This window comes from Hyla sarda, chromosome 8 (genome assembly GCF_029499605.1).
Source record: "Hyla sarda isolate aHylSar1 chromosome 8, aHylSar1.hap1, whole genome shotgun sequence".
NCBI lineage: Eukaryota > Metazoa > Chordata > Amphibia > Anura > Hylidae > Hyla > Hyla sarda.
The window spans coordinates 104459686-104480075 of record NC_079196.1 but is presented as its reverse complement, the minus strand read 5'-3'; the positions used below and the strand labels follow the sequence as shown (position 1 = coordinate 104480075).

The 20390-nt window shown below is 44.6% G+C and overlaps 1 protein-coding gene across 3 annotated transcripts in view; it reads right to left on the bottom strand.

The window, feature by feature from the left end:
- Nucleotides 1–20118, bottom strand: part of PARD3B (par-3 family cell polarity regulator beta) — a 1515381-nt gene extending 1495263 nt beyond the window's left edge. For all 3 annotated transcript variants that reach the window (XM_056536585.1, XM_056536586.1, XM_056536589.1), the window contains exon 1: nucleotides 19355–20118. In XM_056536585.1, coding sequence (XP_056392560.1) covers nucleotides 19355–19474 — 120 coding nt within the window. In that variant the 5' untranslated portion in view covers nucleotides 19475–20118. The remainder of the gene's footprint in view (nucleotides 1–19354) is intronic.
- Between the last annotated feature and the right edge of the window lie 272 nt (nucleotides 20119–20390).

Below are 20390 nucleotides of genomic sequence, written 5' to 3'. Positions count from 1 at the left end.
ATATTTGGCTTTTTGAGACAAAATTTAGCTCGGGGGGCATGTCGCATTTAGGAAGCCCCTATGGTGCCAAGACAGCAAAAAAAAAAAAAAAACACATGGCATACTATTTTGGAAACTAGACCCCTCAGTGAACATAACAAGGGGTTAAGTGAACCTTTATACCCCACAGGTGTTTTACGACTTTTGCATATGTAAAATCTTTTTTTACCTAAAATGCTTGTTTTCCCAAAAATTTTACATTTTTAAAAAGTGTAAAAGAAGAAAACACCCCCAAAATTTGTAACACAATTTCTCCCGAGTACGGCGATACCCCATGTGTGACCCTAAACTGTTGCCTTGAATTACGACAGGGCTCCAAAGTGAGATCGCCATGCCCATTTGAGGCCTAAATTAGGGATTGCATAGGGGTGGACATAGGGGTATTATACGCCAGTGATTCCCAAACAAACAGGGTGCCTCCAGCTGTTGTAAAACTCCCAGCATGCTTGGACAGTTAACGGCTTTGGAAACAGTGGCGTACCAGATGTTTTTCCTTTTTATTGGGGAGGGGAGGGGGGCATGTGTTTATGTAGTGCTTTTTTACTTTTTATTTTATTTTGTGGTACTGTAGTGTAGTGTTTATAGAGTACAGTCGCACGGGTGGGGGTTCACAGTCGTTTCTCGCTGGCAGTTTGAGCTGCGGCAGAAAATTTGCTGCAGCTCAAACTTGCAGCCGGATACTTACTGTAAACCTCCGCCCATGTGAGTGTACCCTGTACATTCAAATTGGGGGGGGGGGGGGAGGGGGAACATCCAGCTGTTGCAAAACTACAACTCCCAGCATGTGCTGACAGACTGTACATGCTGAGAGTTTTAGTTGTGCAACAGCTGTAGGCACACTGGTTATGTATCACTGAGTGTGTGACCTAACTCATTGTGCCTCCAGCTGTTGCAAAACTACAACTCCCAGCATATACGGTGCATGCTGGGAGTTGTAGTTTGCGGCAGCTGGAGGCATACCGGTCGTGAAACACTGAGTTAGGTAAAAAAAACTCTGAGTTTCACAACCAGTGTGCCTTCAGCTGTTGCAAAACTACAACTCTCAGCAGTCACAGATACAGCCAACGGGCATGCTGGGAGTTGTAGTTATGCAACCAGCAGATGCACCACTACAACTCCCAGCATGCACTTTAGCTGATTGTGCAAGCTGGGAGTTGTAGTTATACAACAGCTGAAGGTACACTTTTCCACAGAAAAAATGTCCATAAGGGAATGCTGGGAGTTGTGGTGGTCTGCCTCCTGCTGTTGCATAAGTACAGCTCCCAGCATGCCCTTTTTGCATGCTGGGAGCTGTTGCTAAGCATCAGCAGGAGGCTGTCACTCACCTCCTACTGCTGCTCCGGGACACAGGTCAGTCCCTCGCCGCCGTCGCTCCTGGGGCCCCGATCCCAACAGGGACGCCGGGGATCGGGGTCCCCAGCTGCCGGGGTCCACGTCCCGTACCTGCTCACGTCCTCCGGAAGAGGGGCGGAGCGGGTTGCGGGAGTGACACCCGCAGCAGGTGCCCTGATTGGTCGGCCGGTAAACCGGCCGACCAATCAGGGCGATCGTGAGGTGGCATCAGTGCCACCTCACCCCTTCTGGCAACGGCTCTGACGGCCCAGATCAGCCAGTAATTCCGGGTCACCGGGTCACTGGAGACCCGATTGACCCGGAATCGCCGCAGATCGCTGGACTGAATTGTCCAGCGATCTGCGGCCATCGCCGACATGGGGGGGCATAATGACCACCCCTGGGCGATATGCTGCGATGCCTGCTGAACGATTTCAGCAGGCATCCGGCTCCAGTCCCACACCGGCTAGCGGCGGGGATCGGAATTCTCACGGGCGTATGGATACGCCCTGCGTCCTTAAGGACTCTGAATGCAGGGCGTATGAAAATTTCCCTAAAATGCTGGTTTTTCCCCAAACTTTACATTTTTACAAGGGGTAAAAGGAGAAAATGACCCCCAAAATTTGTAACCCCATTTCTTCTGAGTATGGAAATACCCAATATGTGGACGTCAAGTGCTCTGTTGGCGCACTATAATGCTCAGAAGAGGAAGAGCGCCATTGAGCTTTTGGAAACAGAATTTGTTTGGAATGGAAGTCAGGGGCCATGTGCATTTACAAAGCCCCCCGTGGTGCCAGAACAGTGGACTCCCCCACATATGACCCCATTTTGGAAACTAGCGAGTATGGATCAAGCTTGATCACATCAAAGAATGGAACTTCTAATGGAGCGCAAACCACTATGGATCTTATATAAAATTTCTGATTTATTGAAATACAGGTGCAATGCAAAGCAGAAGCATTTCCAGCCCGTAATGGGCTCTTCGTCAGGCAGTATAAAGTCATTTTGGAAACTAGACCCCTCACAGAATTGATTAAGGGGTGCAGTAAGTATTTACACCCCACTGGCATTTGACAGATCTTTGGAAGAGTGGGCTGTGCAAATGAAAAATTACATTTTTCATTTTCACGGACCACTGTTCCAAAAATCTGTGGGGCGTAAATGCTCACTGTACCCCTTATTACATTACATGAGGGGTGTAGTTTCCAAAATGGGGTCACATGTGGGGGGGGGCGGGTCCATTCTTCTGGCACTATGGGGGCTTTGTAAACACACGTGGCCTTCAATTCCGGACAAATTTTCCCGCCAAAATCCCAATGGTGCACCTTCTCTTCTGAGCATTGTAGTTCGCCCGCGGAGCACTTAACATCCACATATGGGGTATGTTTTTACTCAGAAGAAATGGGGTTACATATTTTGGGGGGGGCTTTTTTCAGAACTTATGTTAGAACTGATGTAAAATCAGCCACCCCTGTGCCAATCACCAATTTAGGCCTCAAATGTACATTGTGTGCTCTCACTCCTGAGCCTTGTTGTGCGTCCGCAGAGCATTTTACACCCACATATGGGGTATTTCCGTACTCCGGAGAAATTGAGTTACAAATTTTGGGGGTCTTTTTTTCCTTTTACCCCTTGTGAAAATAATAAGTATGGGGCAACACCAGCATGTTAGTGTAAACATTATTATTATTTTTTTTTTACACTAACAGGCTGGTGTAGCACCCAACTTTTCCTTTTCATAAGGGGTAAAAGGAGAAAAAGCCCCCCAAAATGTGTAGTGCAATTTCTCCCGAGTACGGAAATACCCCATATGTGGCCCTAAACTGTTTCCTTGAAATACGACAGGGCTCCAAAGTAAGAGAGCGCCATGCGCATTTGAGGACTAAATTAGGGATTGCATAGGGGTGGACATAGGGGTATTCTATGCCAGTGATTCTCAAACAGGTTGCCTCCAGCTTTTGCTAAACTTCCAGCATGCTTAGACAGTCAGTGGCTGTCTGGAAATGCTGGGAGTTGTTGCTTTGCAACAGCTGGAGGCTCCGTTTCGGAAACACTGCCGTACGATAAGTTTTTCATTCTTATTGGGGAGGGACTGTGTAAGAGGGGTGTATATGTAGTGTTTTACCCTTTATTATGTGTTAGTGTAGTGTAGTGTTTTTAGGGTATATTCACACTGGCGGTGGTTTATAATGAGTTTCCAGCTAGGAGTTTGCGCTGCCGCGAAAAATTTGCAGCAGCTCATACTTAAAGAAGGAAACTCAATGTAAACCCGTCCGTGTGAATGTACCCTGTACATTCACATGGGGGGCAAACCTCCATGTTTCAAAACTACAACTCCCAGCATGTACTGACAGACTGTGCATGCTGGGAGTTGTACTTTTGCAACAGCTGGCAGCACACTTGTTGGAAAACATTCAGTTAGGTTCTGTTACCTAACTCCGTATTTTCCAACCAGTGTGCCTCCAGCGGTTGCAAAACTACAACTTCCCAGCATGTACTGATCGCCGAAGGGCATACTGGGAGACTTAGTTATGCAACAGCTGGAGGTACACAACTAAAACTCCCAGCATGCCGAGACAGCTGGTTGCTGTTTTGGCATGCTGGGATTTGCAGTTTTGCAACATCTGGAGGGCTACAGTTTAGAAACCACTTTTTATGGGAAAAGGGTGGGGTTTCAGGCTTTTATTAGGGAAGGGGTTAAATCATTCATTAACACTTCATTTTCATTTTTTGCTGCAGTGTTATAGCCCCCATAGGGGACTACAACATTGCACACACTTTTTTCCTACACTGATCACTGCCATACAATAGCATGGCAATGATCAGTGTTATCGCCGCTCGACTGTTCCTGCCTCGATCTCAGGCATGGAGCAGTCATTCGGCGATCGGACAACGAGATGGAAGGTAGGGATCCTCCTCGCGTCCTGCAAGCTGTTCAGGCGATTTCACCGCAGCGGTCCCGAACAGCACCACTGAGCTGCGGGGAAGGTTTCACTTTCACTTCAAATGCAGCAATCAGCAATCAGTGATGTCCGGTATTAGCCGCGTGTCCCGGTCATTTATGGCCGCCGGGACCAACCCGATATGACGCAGGGTAACCGTGTGACCCCACATTATATCGCAGGAGCCGCCACAGGAAGTAAATATACGTCATGCTTTGTTAAGGGGTTAAAAACTATCCGCTATTGGGAGGTGTCCGCTAAGGTAGATTTTACTGCATCACTTTTGTTTAGATAGAATTTTTTTTATTCACTTTTTGATGAAACTTCTGCGATTCTGCAGTTGGTACAGTGGCCCCCGACCTACGATGGCCCTGACATATGATCAAATCGACATACGATGGCCTCTCAGAGGCCCTCGCATGTCGATGTCAGCATCGACATACGATGTTTTATGTCGGGGCCATCGCATTAAGTGCTATCCGGCAGCGCAAAATGCTTAAGCTGCTGCCGGATGGTGCGGTTAGTATTACTTACCTCTCCAAGATGCTCCGGGGTGCCCTCCGGGTCCAGCGCTGTCTTCTCGGCCCTCTCTGATGAAGTCAATATTCTGCTACGCACGTCATCCAATAGGAATGGTGTACGCAGCGGCGTAATGACGTCGCTACGCAGGCCCATTAAGGCCTTGCGGAAGACAGCAGAGGACCGGAGAAGACAGCGGAGGACCGGAGAAGACCAGAAGAGCCCAGCGGAGGCCTGGGGTCACCATCAGGAGTGGCGGGGACACCATCGCGAGTGGCAGGGACAGGTGAGTACAGCTTCCTATACTTTACATTGCACGAATCCCTCAACATACGATGGATTCAACAAACGATGGCTCGTTTGGAACAAATTACCATCGTATGTTGAGGGACCACTGTATTTGTTTTAGTTTACGCTGTTTACTATTCAGGATCAATAATGTTATATTGACATAGATGTATGCTCCCTGTATGTCAGAGTGCATTTGTGGTATGGGGTGTGTGATGTAGGGCAGATGGAATTACCCTAGGGACAGATGGCATTAAGCTCTGGTATTCATGATGCCAGGGCTTGGTTTATCCTCAATACCACCCGAAGGTATACCTCTGTATCCTGGGCTAGGTAAGGGGGCAATAATGACTCCGATGCCAAGTTACGGACAAAGGTAGTTTTACTGAGTGACAGATGGAACAGTCAATACTGTGCAGCCAGGCCCATGGAGGTGACCAGTGACTTCAGAGACCTTAAGGGCTTGCAGTAGATTTGTCCAATTTTAGTGCAGGCCACTCTGACTTGACAATAGATGACTGTTACATGTGTTGACTTAAAGGAGTAGTCCAGTGGTGATTCAGTGGTGAGCAACTTATCCCCTATCCTAAGGATAGGGGATAAGTTGCAGATCGCGGGGGGTCCGACCGCTGGGGCCCCCCGAGATCTCTTGTATGGAGCCCCGACAGCCGGCGGGAAGGGGGCGTGTCGACCTCCGCACGAGGCGGCGGCCGACACGCCCCCTCAATACAACTCTATGGCAGAGCCGAAGCGCTGCCTTCGGCAATCTCCGGCTCTGCCATAGAGATGTATTGAGGGGGCGTGTCGGCCGCCGCCTCGTGCGGGGGTCGACACCCGCTATCTCTACGGAGAGCCGGGGCCCCGTACAGAGAGATCGCAGGGGGCCCCAGCGGTCGGACCCCCCGCGATCTCAAACTTATCCCCTATCCTTAGGATAGGGGATAAGTTTTTCACCACTGGACTACCCCTTTAAGACTGAATAAGCTGTGACTGTAGCTTACTTGTAGACTTGTGAATGCAGGACTGACTTGAGGCCTCCTATACACTCCAGACACATGCCTAGGCTTGACTTGAGCTCAGGAAAGACTTATCTCCAAAGAGAGAGAAGAGACTCCCCCAGGGCTTTTATAGGGGAGACTCTGGTGGGGTACCACAGGTCACGCTTAGGTCACATGGTCACTGATACCTCCTTGGTTACATTCACATGACAACTGGGGATCACGTAAACATTTCTTAACCCCTTAAGGACCAAGCCCATTTTGACTTTAACCCCTTAAGGACCAAGGGCGTACAGGTACGCCCTTGGTCCTGCTCTTCTGATATAACGCGGGGTTACACAGTAACCCCTAGTCATATCACGGCGGGCCCGGCGTCATAGTGAAGCCGGGACCCGCCTCTAATAGCTATTAACCCTTTAGCCGCGCGCTCAGAGCTGAGCCGCGCGGCTAAAAGTGAAAGTGAAAGTTGCCGGCTAGCTCAGTCGGACTGTTCGGGATAGCCGCGGCTAATCGCGGCATCCCGAACAGCTGACAGGACAGCAGGAGGGACCCTACCTGCCTCCTCGCTGTCCGATCGCCGAATGTCTGCTCAGTGCCTGAGATCCAGGCATGAGCAGTCATGCGGCAGAATCGTTGATCACTGGTTTCTTATGAGAAAACAGTGATCAATGATGAAGATCAGTGTGTGCAGTGTTATAGGTCCCTATGGGACCTATAACACTGCAAAAAAAAAGTGGAAAAAAAAAGTGAATAAAGAACATTTAACTCCTCCCCTATTAAAAGTTTGAATCACCCCCCCGCATGCGGAAATGTCCGAATTATAAAAATATATCATTAATTAAACCACTCGGTCAATGGTGTGCGCGCAAAAAAATTCCAAAGTCCAAAATAGTGCATTTTTGGTAACTTTTTATATCATTTAAAAATCAATAAGTCCTATCAATGCAAAAATGGTACCGTTAAAAACTTCTGATCACGGCGCAAAAAATGAGCCCTCATACCGCCCCATACACGGAAAAATAAAAAAGTTATAGGGATCCGAAATGACAATTTTAAACGTATTAATTTTCCTGCATGTAGTTATGATTTGTTCCAGAAGTCCGACAAAATCAAACCTATATAAGTCGGGTATCATTTTAATCGTATGGACCTACAGAATAAAGATAATGTGTAATTTTTACCGAAAAATGTACTACGTAGAAACGGAAGCCCCCAAAATTTACAAAACGGCGTTTTTTTTCTTCAATTTTGTCGCACAATGATTTTTTTTTTTCGTTTCACCGCAGATTTTTGGGCAAAATGACTGACGTCATTACAAAGTAGAATTGGTGGCACAAAAAATAAGCCATGATATGGATTTTTAGGTGCAAAATTGAAAGAGTTATGATTTTTTAAAGGCAAGGAGCAAAAAACGAAAATGCAAAAACGGAAAAACCCCCGTTCCTTAAGGGGTTAAGGACCAGGCCAATTTTATTTTTGCATTTTCGTTTTTTCCTCCACCTTCTAAAATCCATAACTCTTTTGTATTTCCATCTACAGACCCATATACGGGCTTGTTTTAGGTCGTGACCAATTGTACTTTGTAATGAAACCTCTCATAATGTACAGTGGTACATAATGAACATAATACCATTATATGTACAGTGGGGATCAACAGTTTGGACACCCCAGGTAAAAATTAGTATTTATGTGCATAAAGAAGCTAAGGAAAGATGGAAAAATCTCCAAAAAGGCATCAAATTACAGATTAGACATTCTTATATGTCAACAAAAGTTAGATTTTATTTCCATCATTTACACTTCCAAAATAACAGAAAACCAAAAAATGTCGTCTGCAAAAGTTTAGCCAGCCAAGAGTCTTTCAATTCTTGTTTGAGGTATCTTTGCCCATTCTTCCTTACAAAAGTCTTCCAGTTCTTTGAGATTTCTGGGCTGTCTGTCACGCACTGCTCTTTTAAAGGTCTATCCATAGATTTTCAATTATCTTGAGGTCAGGAGATTGTGAAGGCCATGGCAAAACCTTCAGTTTACGCCTCTTGATGTAATCCCCCGTGGATTTTGAGGTGTGTTTAGGATCATTATCCATTTGTAGAAGCCATCCTCTCTTTAACTTCAACTTCTTCACAGATGGCATCAAGTTAGCATCCAAAATTTGCTGAAAGTTTATTGAATCAATTTTTCCTTCTACTCGTGAGATGTTCCCTGTGCCACTGGCTGCAATACAACCCCAAAGCATGATTGATCCACCCCCATGCTTAACAGTTGGACAGAGGTTCTGTTCATTAAATTCTGTTCCCCTTCTTCTCCAAACGTACCTTTGCTCATTCCGGCCAAAAAGTTAAATTTTAACCTCATCGGTCCACAGAACTTGTTTCCAAAATGCATCAGGCTTGTCTATATGTTCATCTGCAAAGTTCAACCACTGTTTTTGTGGTGAGGACGTAGAAGAGGTTTTCTTCTGATGAATCTTCCATGAAGACCATATTTGTACAAGTATCTCTTTATAGTGCAATAGTGTACCACAACTCCAGTGTCTGCCAGATCTTTCTGGAGGGATTGTGCAGTCAAATGTGGATTTTGAATTGTTTTTCTCACAATCCTGCGAGCTGTTCTATCTGATATTTTTCTTCGTCTTCCAGTTCTTGCTTTAAACTTCCACTGTTCCTGATGACTGCCATTTCTCAATTACATTCCCAACAGAGGATATTGACATCTGAAAATGTTTTGCTATCTTCTTATAGCCTTCTCCAGCTTTGTAAGCGTCAACAATTTTCAGTTTCAGAATTGTAGACAACTGCTTAGAAGAACCCATGGTGCTCATTGTTGGTGCAAGGTCAGATGAGTCTGGGCATTTAAAACCTTTGTGATTGACATCACCTGGTCTTCCCAGATGATGATTGAGAACAATCCATGACACTGGCAGGTCTCAGCTTTGCAAAGGGGCAGTGAATGATATAAATTCTGCAGGGTGCCCAAACTTTTTTTGTTTTCTGTTATTTTGAAAGTGTAAATGATGGAAATAAAATCTAACTTTTGTTGACATATTATAAGAATGTCTAATCTGTAATTTGATGCCTTTTGGAGATTTTTCAATATTTCCTTGACTTCTTTATGCACATTAATACAAATTTTTACCTGGGGTGCCCTAACTTTTGATCACCACTGTATATTTGTAATATAAATTGGTTCAAAATCGTGGATATTTCTGGGTGAAAAAATGCGGTCTCTGCAGCTATTACCTGTGTGTCTCTATGATGAGTCCAAAAACAGGAAGTGAGGGTGGGACAAGCTGTGCTCTGTGCAGGCTCCTGGCTTGTCAATCATCTTGATGTATGAGCCAGGAGCATGTTATAGAGCCTCAGTGCACACTGTCCTGCATTTTCTTAGTGCACAGAGCCCTGCTTGTCCACCCTCACTTCCCGTGTTTGGACTCCTCATAGAGATACACATGCAATAGCTGCAGGGCAAAAATATACACATTTTTTAACTAATATATATTGCAAATATACATATAGTGGTATTATATACACATTATATAAAAAGTTTTTGTTGACAACAGGTATACTTTAAAGAGTAGCTCCCACCATCCTATTTTTTTTTCTGCCCCTGCCTATTGCCAATCTATCCCTAACCCCCTCCCTGCTTTTAATTTTAATTTTTACTATATTAAAAATGCCTTTTGTCTGCCTGGCAATGTGCCCACTACCAGGCAGACTTCCCCAGCAGGCACCACGTCATTGATGCCTGCTGGGGGGGACTTCCGCCCTTAGTTCATCTAAACAGGGTGCCTCCAGTTGTTTCACCACTACAACTCCCAGCTTGCCCTGACATCTATTGGCTGTCAGGGCATGCTGGGAGTTGTAGTATTGAAACAGCTGGAGGCACCCTGCGTAGATAAACTATTAGTTAGTTACATGCGGCGCAGCGGCACTAGCCCGTCCCCTCCGTCTCCCTCCCCCCGCGCCATACCCCGTTCCCTCCATCACAAACCCCCCTCCCGCATACCCAGTTCCCTCATTACACTTACTGCAGAGTCCGGCAGCGGGCATGCAGGGACAGCGGCGGCGACGGCGATGTGCGGGAGGAGTGGCCTCCCAGCCAGTGGCCGGGGAGCCAATGCGCTCGCTCCCTGCCTGTCTGATTGACAGGCAGGGAGCGAGCGCAGGCTGAATGAAAAAGGACCGATGCCCGGCCGCATCAGTCCTTTTTCAGGTGTGACGTCACGCCAGGCTGCAGCCGGCCACTAGGAGGGAGACCCCTAGTGGCCAGTTTTCAAATGTAAATTAAACCATTTTAATTAAAAAAAATAATAATAAAAGTATATTAGAGATATGTTGTAGTATATAAGTACTACAACATATCAAAAAATAAAGTTGGTGACAGTGCCCATTTAAAGAGAAACTGACAACCAGCTCACCAGCACTTAAAGGGGTACTCGGGCCCTGAGACATCTTATTCCCTATCCAAAGGACTTGCATAGCGGGGGCGGGGGGTGACGTCACATAGGGTCAGAGTCGTGACGTCACAATACTCCGGCCCCGTGGTCACCACCCGGCTGTTTGTGAGCTGGCACTGCGACCTGCAGCTCAAACAGGTAGGTTGCGAATACAAGATTGCGGGGGTCCTCAGCGGCGGAACATCTTATCCCCTATCCTTTGGATAGGGGATAAGATGTCTCAGGGCCGGAATACTTCTTTAACCCAATACACAGGTTTATAGTGTGGGTGAACCGGATTAAAATAACTTGCCTGGATTTGTGGTTTGTTTCTAAAGATAGACACTGTATAAGGCTGGGTCCACACTACGTTTTGTCCCATACGGGAGCGCATACGGCAGGAGGGAGCTAAAAGCTCGCGCTCCCGTATGTTACCGTATGCGCTCCCGTATGCCATTCACTTCAATGAGCCGACCGGAGTGAAACGTTCGGTCCGGTCGGCTCATTTTTGCGCCGTATGTGCTTTTACAACCGGACCTAAAACCGTGGTTGACCACAGTTTTAGGTCCGGTTGTAAAAGCGCATACGGCGCAAAAATGAGCCGACCGGACCGAACGTTTCACTCCGGTCGGCTCATTGAAGTGAATGGCATACGGGAGCGCATACGGTCACATACGGGAGCGCAAGCTTTTAGCTCCCTCCTGCCGTATGCGCTCCCGTATGGGACAAAACGTAGTGTGGACCCAGCCTTAGCCAGCATTGCTATTATGTTAATCAACAACTCTATAAGTGGCATTCATTATTGTAGGTGTAAGTGAAGCATTTTTCTTAACTTTTTTTTTTGTGTTCTGGTATGTGTAGGAGCACCAAATTTATTAAATGGTCGCAGAGCATTTGATACATTTTGTGCAGGGACACGTTTTCTGAAATTTGATACACCCTCTTGAAATTTGATACACCCTCTTGATACACCAAAAAGCTAAGCTAAGTCTGGGCTGGTGTAGTTTTAGAGACTTTTCAGTGGTTTTGCGCCTTTTCATAGAAAAGCGCAGTTCATAAAACCCTTCTATATCATGCGTATTGGTAAAATCTGTGAATTACAACCTAAAATCTGCAAAAATCTGTAAAACCGAAGGGAGCAAAAAAGGCACAAAAAAGTACACTTGCGCTAAAATAGCGCCAAATATAGACAGAAAAAAAAGGTAAACACAATGATAAATGACGGCCTAGGTTTTAAATTTTACACCTTTCTGTAAGACCTCGGTGATGGCATTTATGATGTATTGATTCCTCTTTTAATTTTTTTTTACATATCTTATCTCTTGTCTTATTTTTCTGACTTTATAAAATTGTGGATAATATTTACTCCTTTAAAACACCAATCCAACCTTGCAGGGACGCTCAGAGGCAAGCGACTGCTTTCCTACCACCACCACTTGCCTCTAAGCGCCTGAGGAACAAAAATGACAATGTACCGTAAGTTTAACACAAAGTGCACAGTTTAAAAATAAACCCCCTTACAAAATTTGCTAAATTGTTTTTGTTTTTCCCATTTTCACCCTAAAAAGAATTTTGTTTGCTTTACATTACATTTTAAGGTAAAATGAAGGCTGTCATTACAAATAGAATTGGCAGTAGAATTTTGCAGGGCTACTAGAATTGGCCCAGAAAAAAAGCCCTCATATGGTTCTGTATAAAAGTAAAAGTGTTATGGCTCTTAAAAGGAGAGAAGAAATACATTTAAATGCCAAATGGAAAAATGTCTGTGGCGCTAATGGGTAAAAGTAGTAGTTCAAAAATAACATGCATTTTCTGTTGTATCCCTAACAGAAGAACACATCTGGCACTACTACACAGACAAGTCAGGATCATGGTAACAGACACTTTTGGTGGTGCTCAGCACATACCAGCAATAGTCCAGCGTATTTCAGAGAAGAATGGAAATGCAGCACTAACAGGTCCTGGTTATCCTCAAACTTTATTCAGTGTGTATGCTTACAGAATAGGGACGGGGCAGGATACAGAGCAACAAGGGCCGGCCAGAAGAAATGTGCATCTACACGAAACAGCTGTTCCGTATTCTGTCCCCCAATCTGTAAGTGAAAAAAGTATGAAGTTAACCAAGACCGGTAAGAGCCACATTTCTATCCTTTTTCTGATATTTTCTGTTGCTTTTTTCAACATAGATTAACTCCTTAAAGACTCAGCCAATTTGGGCCTTAAAGGGGTACTCCCACCCTAGACATATTATCCCCTATCCAAAGGATAGGGGAAAAGATGTCTGCTCTTGGGGGTCCCCTGCAGTATTGCATGCGGCGCCCACCTGTTTTTTGTCCTGAAGTGCTGGAGAGTCTGAGTCGCGACCAGGGGAACTGACGTCCGTGATGTCAGGACTACGCCCCCGTGTGACAGCCGGACTTCCATTCCCATAGTCGCGACTCAGACCCTCCAGCGCTTCCGGACAAAAAACAGGTGGGTGCCACATGCAATACTGCGGGGGTCCCCATAAGCGGGACCCCCGAGAGCAGACATCTTATCCCCTATCCTTTGGATAGGGGATAAGATGTCTAGGGTGGGAGTACCCCTTTAACCCCTTAAGGACTCAGGGTTTTTCCGTTTTTGCACTTTCGTTTTTTCCCCCTTACCTTTTAAAAATCATAACCCTTTCAATTTTCCACCTAAAAATCCATATTATGGCTTATTTTTTGCACCACCAATTCTACTTTGCAGTGACATTAGTCATTTTACCCAAAAATCCACAACGAAACAAAAAAAAAAAAATAATCGACAAAATCGAAGAAAAAACGCTGTTTTGTAACTTTTGGGGACTTCCGTTTCTACGCAGTGCATATTTCGGTAAAAATGACACCTTATCATTATTCTGTAGGTCCATACGGTTAAAATAATACCCTACTTATATAGGTTTGATTTTGTCGTACTTCTGGAAAAAATCATAACTACATGCAGGAAAATGTATAAGTTTAAAAATGTCCTCTTTTGACCCCTATTACTTTTTTTATTTTTCCACGTACAGGGCAGTATGAGGGCTAATTTTTTGCGCCGTGATCTGAAGTTTTTATCGGTATGATTTTTGTTTGGATCTGACTTTTTGATCACTTTTTATTCATTTTTAAATGGTATAAAAAGTGACCAAAATATGCTTTTTTGGACTTTGGAATTTTTTTGCGCGTACGCCATTGACCGTGTGGTTTAATTAATGATATATTTTTATAGTTCGGACATTTACGCATGCGGCGATACCACATATATGTTTATTTTTATTTACACTGTTTTATTTTTTTTATGGGAAAAGGGGGGTGATTCAAACTTTCATTAGGGAAGGGGTTAAATGACCTTTATTAACACTTTTTTTTTGCAGTGTTATAGGTCCCATATAACATATAGGTCCCGTGCAGGAGACGTGCCGGCCTTACCGTGACATCCCATGTTTCCCTATGGGTGAGGCGGGGAGGCAGAGTTCGTGCCTCCCAGCCTCTCCCATAGAGCTGTATGGGGAGGGAGCATTGAGGGGTGTACCGTCGACCTCAGAGGGGTCGATGCTACGCGCATTGGCTGCTCACATAGAGAAGCAATGCGGGGCCCTGTTTGGGAGATCGCGGGGGGGGGGGGGGGCCAGCGGTCAGACCCCCCTGCGATCAACACTTATAGGGGATAAGTTTTATTTTGGAACAGATGTCCTTTAAAGTAATTTAAGAGAAAAACAAAAGAGCTAGAAAAAAATAGGGAAGCACACAAAAACTTGAACCCCCTGAAGAATGTTAAGTTTTATAGCTATGCCACTGCATGAGCTAAGTACAACAGGTACAGCATATCTCTGGCTACTATGTCATATGTGAATGCTGTCTAGGAGCGGCCATGCTATTAAAGATACATTTATCTGTAGTGATTCACTAGACGATAATCTGTGCATTCCACTGACCTAAATAGTAACAGTATGTATTGTCAACTTCATTTAATGCCTCGCCAAGCTGAAGCATGTCTACTACTGTGCACTCCAGTGTTTTAACACAGGTAACATAGGATTTAGGATGAAAAATCCTAGGGCACATAATACTGCTATAGCAGGGGTAATTTTTGCAGACACAAAATAGAAATGACTCAATTCATTGTGGGATTCATGACCATCCTGTCTTTTTCCCTTTATTTGCAAAGTTCACAATAGATGCAAAAAGATACAAATGACTTGAAGTCAGGAGGAAATGACGCGACGTTTCGGGGTCCACCCCCTTACTCACGCGTACCAGATCCCTCACACCGATCTACCTTTGTATGTGCGAGCACACCTTCATTCAATAAATTAGATTAGACACATTCTAAAAACAAGTTTAAAAAAATAAAAAAAACACTGATTTAATAACACTTGTATTACAAAAATGCTCTAAAACTACACAATTCATTTAATCCTGATGGTTGTAATGTCTCAAGTTCAGTAATCCAGAATACTTCCCATTGTGAGAGCCGTTTCTTATTACAGTAAAAAAAAAAGAAGACGGAACACAGCTTTTAGGCTAGTGTGAAGAAAGCAACATTTGCATGTCTTTCATGCATGCAATGTAATGGGATAAAACGAGAAAATATTTATCACCCCAAGAAAGGTCACAAAATTCCAGTGAAGGGTTACTATAGGTGCAGAAGTGAGAACGTGATTTACCTACTTAAAGGGGTACTCCGGTGAAAACCTTTTTTCTTTTAAATCAACTGGTGGCAGAAAGTTAAACATATTTGTAAATTACTTCTATTAAAAAATCTTAATCCTTCCAGTACTTATTATCTGCTGAATGCTACAGAGGAAATTCCTTTCTTTTTGGAACACTGATGACATCATGAGCACAGTGCTCTCTGCTGACAACTCTGTCCATTTTAGCAACCATGCATAGCAGATGTATGCTAAGGGCAGCATGGTGGCTCAGTGGTTAGCACATCAGGGGATACAGCCAATATTACCCCCCCCCCCCCCCCCCCCCGCAACATAATTTTCTCTTGATCCCCCCTGTGCTATTTCATTCTCCCTTAATTACCCTCTGTGCAAATTCATCACCCCCTCTTTACCACCCCCTGTGCCATTTCATTCCCCCTTTATTCCCCAGTACCACTTCATAAAGAAGGGGTGATGAATTTACACAGAGGGTAATAAAGGAGGAATGAATTGGCACAGGGGGGATCAAGAGGAAATGTGTGGCACATGGCATGGGGGAATAAGGTGGCACAGGGCATAAAGGGGGATGAAAGGATACGAGGAAGGGATAAGGAGTGATTAAACAGCACTGGGAGATTCTACTGTAATAATATTTATTTTTATCATGTTTTATAGGTAATTACACTCTGGAGGGAGTATAGTACAGTATTTGGTAATTTAGAAAGATTTTTTTAGCCTTTTCCCCCCCAATAGGGGACATCGCTCAACAGTGGACACTTTTTTTATTTCCCATGAGTATCCACTATTGGGAGATTCTACTGTATAATGTGTTGCCAACAGTTACATAAGGTAAAATCTGGTGACCGGTTATCTTTAAGGATACATTTACAAAAACCATATCTGCTGGGGATTTACTGCTGTGTTTAGCTATTTATACAGATATAGCAAACAAATCTGTTGCAAGGGGTGTCCAAGAAGCTGAAGGCCTTGCTTAAAGAAAAAAGTTTGCCCAAAATAGGTTAAAGATTTCTGGTATTTTCATAGATGTCAGATTTATGGGATGTAGCTATATAATTTGTTTCCCTAGTTTGTGGTATTTTTTGTCCCATAAGTTACCGTATATACTCGAGTATAAGCTGACCCGAATACAAGCTGAGGCCCCTAATTCCACCCCAAAAACCCAGGAAAAGTTATTGACTTGACTATAAGCCTAGGCAAATACATCATCCCCCCCATGTAATCATCCAGACCCCCGTCATCATTCCCCCCTCATCAGCACCGCCTGTCAATCCCATCATCAGTGGTCTTCAACCTGCGGACCTCATGATGTTGCAAAACTACAACTCCAAGCATGCTCCAGGCATGCTGGGTGTTGTAGTATTGAAACCTCTATGCTCCAGGGACTGTCCAGTGGGGATGGTTAGTGGTTGCGGGCTGTCCATTTTCACCGGGGGGGCCTATTCTCCGCGCTTCGGGCCCAGACTAGTGACGTTGCCTTGACGATGACGCACAGGGACGTTGCGCACGAACGTCCCTGTGCGTCGTCATCAAGGTAACGTCACTACTCCGGGGCCGGGGCCGAAGATTGCTGGGAGTTCTAGTTGTGCAACATCTGGAGGTCCACAGGTTGAAGACCACTGATGAAGGGATTGACAGGCAGAGAGTTGGCTCGAGTATAAACCGAGGGGGGAGTTTTCAGCACGAAAAATCGTGAAAAATAAATAAAAACTCATATAAAATAAAATATGTTAAGGTGTGTGTTTTTTTCCCCCTTACATTCTTCAATAGAAATCCTTGAAACACATGATCAAAAAAACAACATTAATTATATCAATATTCCAAAAATGCAATATACTGATACATATTACTTTGGCAGTTTAAAAAAATCACTACAAGAAATGCATCATGGAGGACAAAAAAGTGCTGTTTATTTATTTTTTTTATTTTTTGTGTTTTTTTTCAAAGACAGAAAAATTTGTGCAAAAAGTGTGTCTGAAGGAAGGCTATGTTCACAACATTCCGGAGACGGCAGGCACCGATATAATATGCTGGTGCTAGGACCGCACAGGAATGCGCTGTTTCATAGACGGCTATGCATTCCGTGCAGAATCCACAGAAATAATGAACAGGTTTATTCTTTCTGTGGGCACAAAAACCATGTATACAGTGCAGCAGATTCCCGCTGAATTCAATGGGACTCTGCTGCATCGGAAAATCCACGCAGAATTCCAATCAGAATTCCCCAGGAAAATTCTGACGAGTGAACATAGCCTCAAACTTCAAATACTCTATGCCAGAAAGTTGTACGAATGTACATAGTCCCTATACACCTGTATGACGTAGACATATGATACCTATATACAACACTATATTACACAGAATACATATGTATTCTGCTGGAATCAAATTACTATGACAATTAAAACCTCCATTAGGATTTGTATCAGGTAAGAAACATACAGAAGCACAGTCTTGGCTCATTTGGTAGATTTCTTAAAACCTGTGTAGAGTAATAGCTGAGCAATAGCCCATAGTAACCAATCACTTTTTTCAGAGGCCTTTCTAAAAATGAACGAAGCGATCTGATTGGTTGCTGCGGGCACCTGCTCCACTTTTCTTTTGCACAGGTTTTAATTAATCTCCCCAGTTGACTTCTAGGCTGTACACAGACAGAATACATCTTTGTGCAGGAGGCCTCAGCTCCGTTTTTACGAAAAAGGTAACAAACGAATTATGCGCGGCCAACCTGCTGTTGTCCAGTACATTACAGCGTATTCTCTAACAAGCTTGTGCTATGTTGGGAAATCTGGTGCACACCACACTAATTCTAATATGCCCCATGGTGGCCTTACTCATCAATGCCACCTTACCCATCAGGCTGTGCACCAGCAGATGGCACACACTGGCGAACTTTTGCCTGTCTAGGAAGTGACTATGACAGATGTACCTACTGTTCTGGGCACTATAAATATAAGGCATATCCATTTAGTTAAAGGGGTTATCCAGGAAAAAAACTTGTTTTTTTATGTCAACTGGCTCCAGAAAGTTAAACAGATTTGTAAATTACTTCTATAAAAAAACAGAGGAAATTCCTTTCTTTTTGGAACACTGATGACATCACAAACACAGTGCTCTCTGCTGACATCTCTGTCCATTTCAGCAACCATGCATAGCAGATGAATGCTAAGGGCAGCATGGTGGCTCAGTGGTTAGCACTGCTGCCTTGCAGTGCTGTGGGCTTGGGTTCAAATCCCACTAAGGACAACAATAAATAAAGCGTTATTATTATAATAACGTCAGCAGAGAGCACTGTGCTCATGATGTCATCAGAGAGCATTCCAAAAAGAAAAGAATTTCCTCTGTAGTATTCAGCAGCTAATAAGTACAGGAAGGATTAAGATTTGTTAATAGAAGTAATTTACAAACATGTTTAACTTTCTGCCACCAGTTGATTTATAAGAAAAAAAGGTTTTCACCGGAGTACCCCTTTAATCCTTTCAGTACTTATGAGCTGCTGAAGTTGAGTTGCTCTTTTCTATCTAAGTGCTCTCTGATGACACGTGTCTCGGTAACCGTCCAGTTTAGAAGCAAATCCCCATAGCAAACTTCTTCTACTCTGTGCAGTTCCCGAGACAAGCAGAGATGTCAGCAGAGAGCACTGTTGCCAGACAGAAAAGAACAACTCAACTTCAGCAGCTGATAATTATTGAAAGGATTAAGATTCTTTAATAGAAGTAATTTACAAATCTGTTTAACTTTCTGGAGCCAGTTGATTTATATAAGTTTTTTCCTGGAATAACCCTTTAATACAGAGCATCACACTGCCCCACTTTTCTAGGCACCTGTTGCATGTTACCCACAGTCTGGCATTGCTCTCAGTGTAGTAAGGGTATACAGAACAGGTGAGTCTTATTCTTGTATCCAGAGGATCAGCGCTGAACCATGAGATGCACATCACTAAACAGGTGACAGGTTAGTAGTGCTTCCCAACCAGGGCGCCTCCAGCTGTTGCAAAACTACAACTCCCAGCATGCCCGGACAGCCGTTGGCTGTCCGGGCATGCTGGGAGCTGTAGTTTTGCAACAGCTGGAGGCACCCTGGTTGGGAAACACTGGGTTAGTATATAAGAAGAGAGAAGTCTTACTTTTTCCTTGGCTTTGATGTATCTCTGTGCCGCCTGCTGGATTAATTCTCTCACGCTGATCTTGCCATCCTTGCAAGGCACAACAATTCCAGTCTTTCCAAAGCATACTGTGACTTTCATATTTACACACAATGGCCACCTGAGGAAAACACTGTCACTTCCAGCAGGATACAAAGTGTCACTTTCCTACACCAAGCAACAGGTGTCAGAGATGGGAAGTAGCACACTCCATGCCTCACACTTGTATCACTAATGTAACTGTGCAGGAGGGAAGACTACATACAGGTGACAGGGACGGGGCCTCTTCAAGCCTCCAAGGAAAACTCCTCAGGAAGTACAAGATAAAGTTTTACTATAATCCCAGCAAAGTGTTAAACTCTCTCTCCCAAGGGAGCAATAGAAAGCCCCTTGAATGCGGAAGGAAGGCCAGTGAGAGGCTGGAGGGAGGGGAGAGAAGGAATGAGGAAGCCACAGCAGACAGGTCTCTCTGGAAAAGCTGGATCCCCAGCTGTGTACAGGGAGCAGGGCTGGGGCAGGTGGGGGGCTACACAGGACGCTCCGGGGCTTTGAAATGTCCCGGGCACAAAGTGTGGGTCAGGCCGGGATTCCCAGGCAGGCACTGCAGCAAGGGAGGAGCGCAGCACTGGAGTCACTATGGAAGGAGGAGAGGCTCCTATTGAAATACAGAGAGGAGGGTGGACAAGTGAGTGAGCTGCTGCCGACCTGCGAACCCTCCCCCTCACACACTGCACAGCATGGGCCTGAGAAAAGGAGGGAAACGAGACCAGGGCTGTAGGAGCAATATCCTGAGGGGAGCTCTGTGCTGTATTACGTCACAGGTGTGATCTGTATTACGTCACACGTCCTAACAATATAGTGTGCTGTATGACGTTACATGTCCTCCCAATATACGCTATGCACTGCATGACATCAGGTGTCCTCCCAATATACAGTGTTCTGCACCGTATGACATCACGTGTCCTCCCAGTGTTCTGCACTGTATGACATCACGTGTCCTCCCAATTTACAGTGTTCT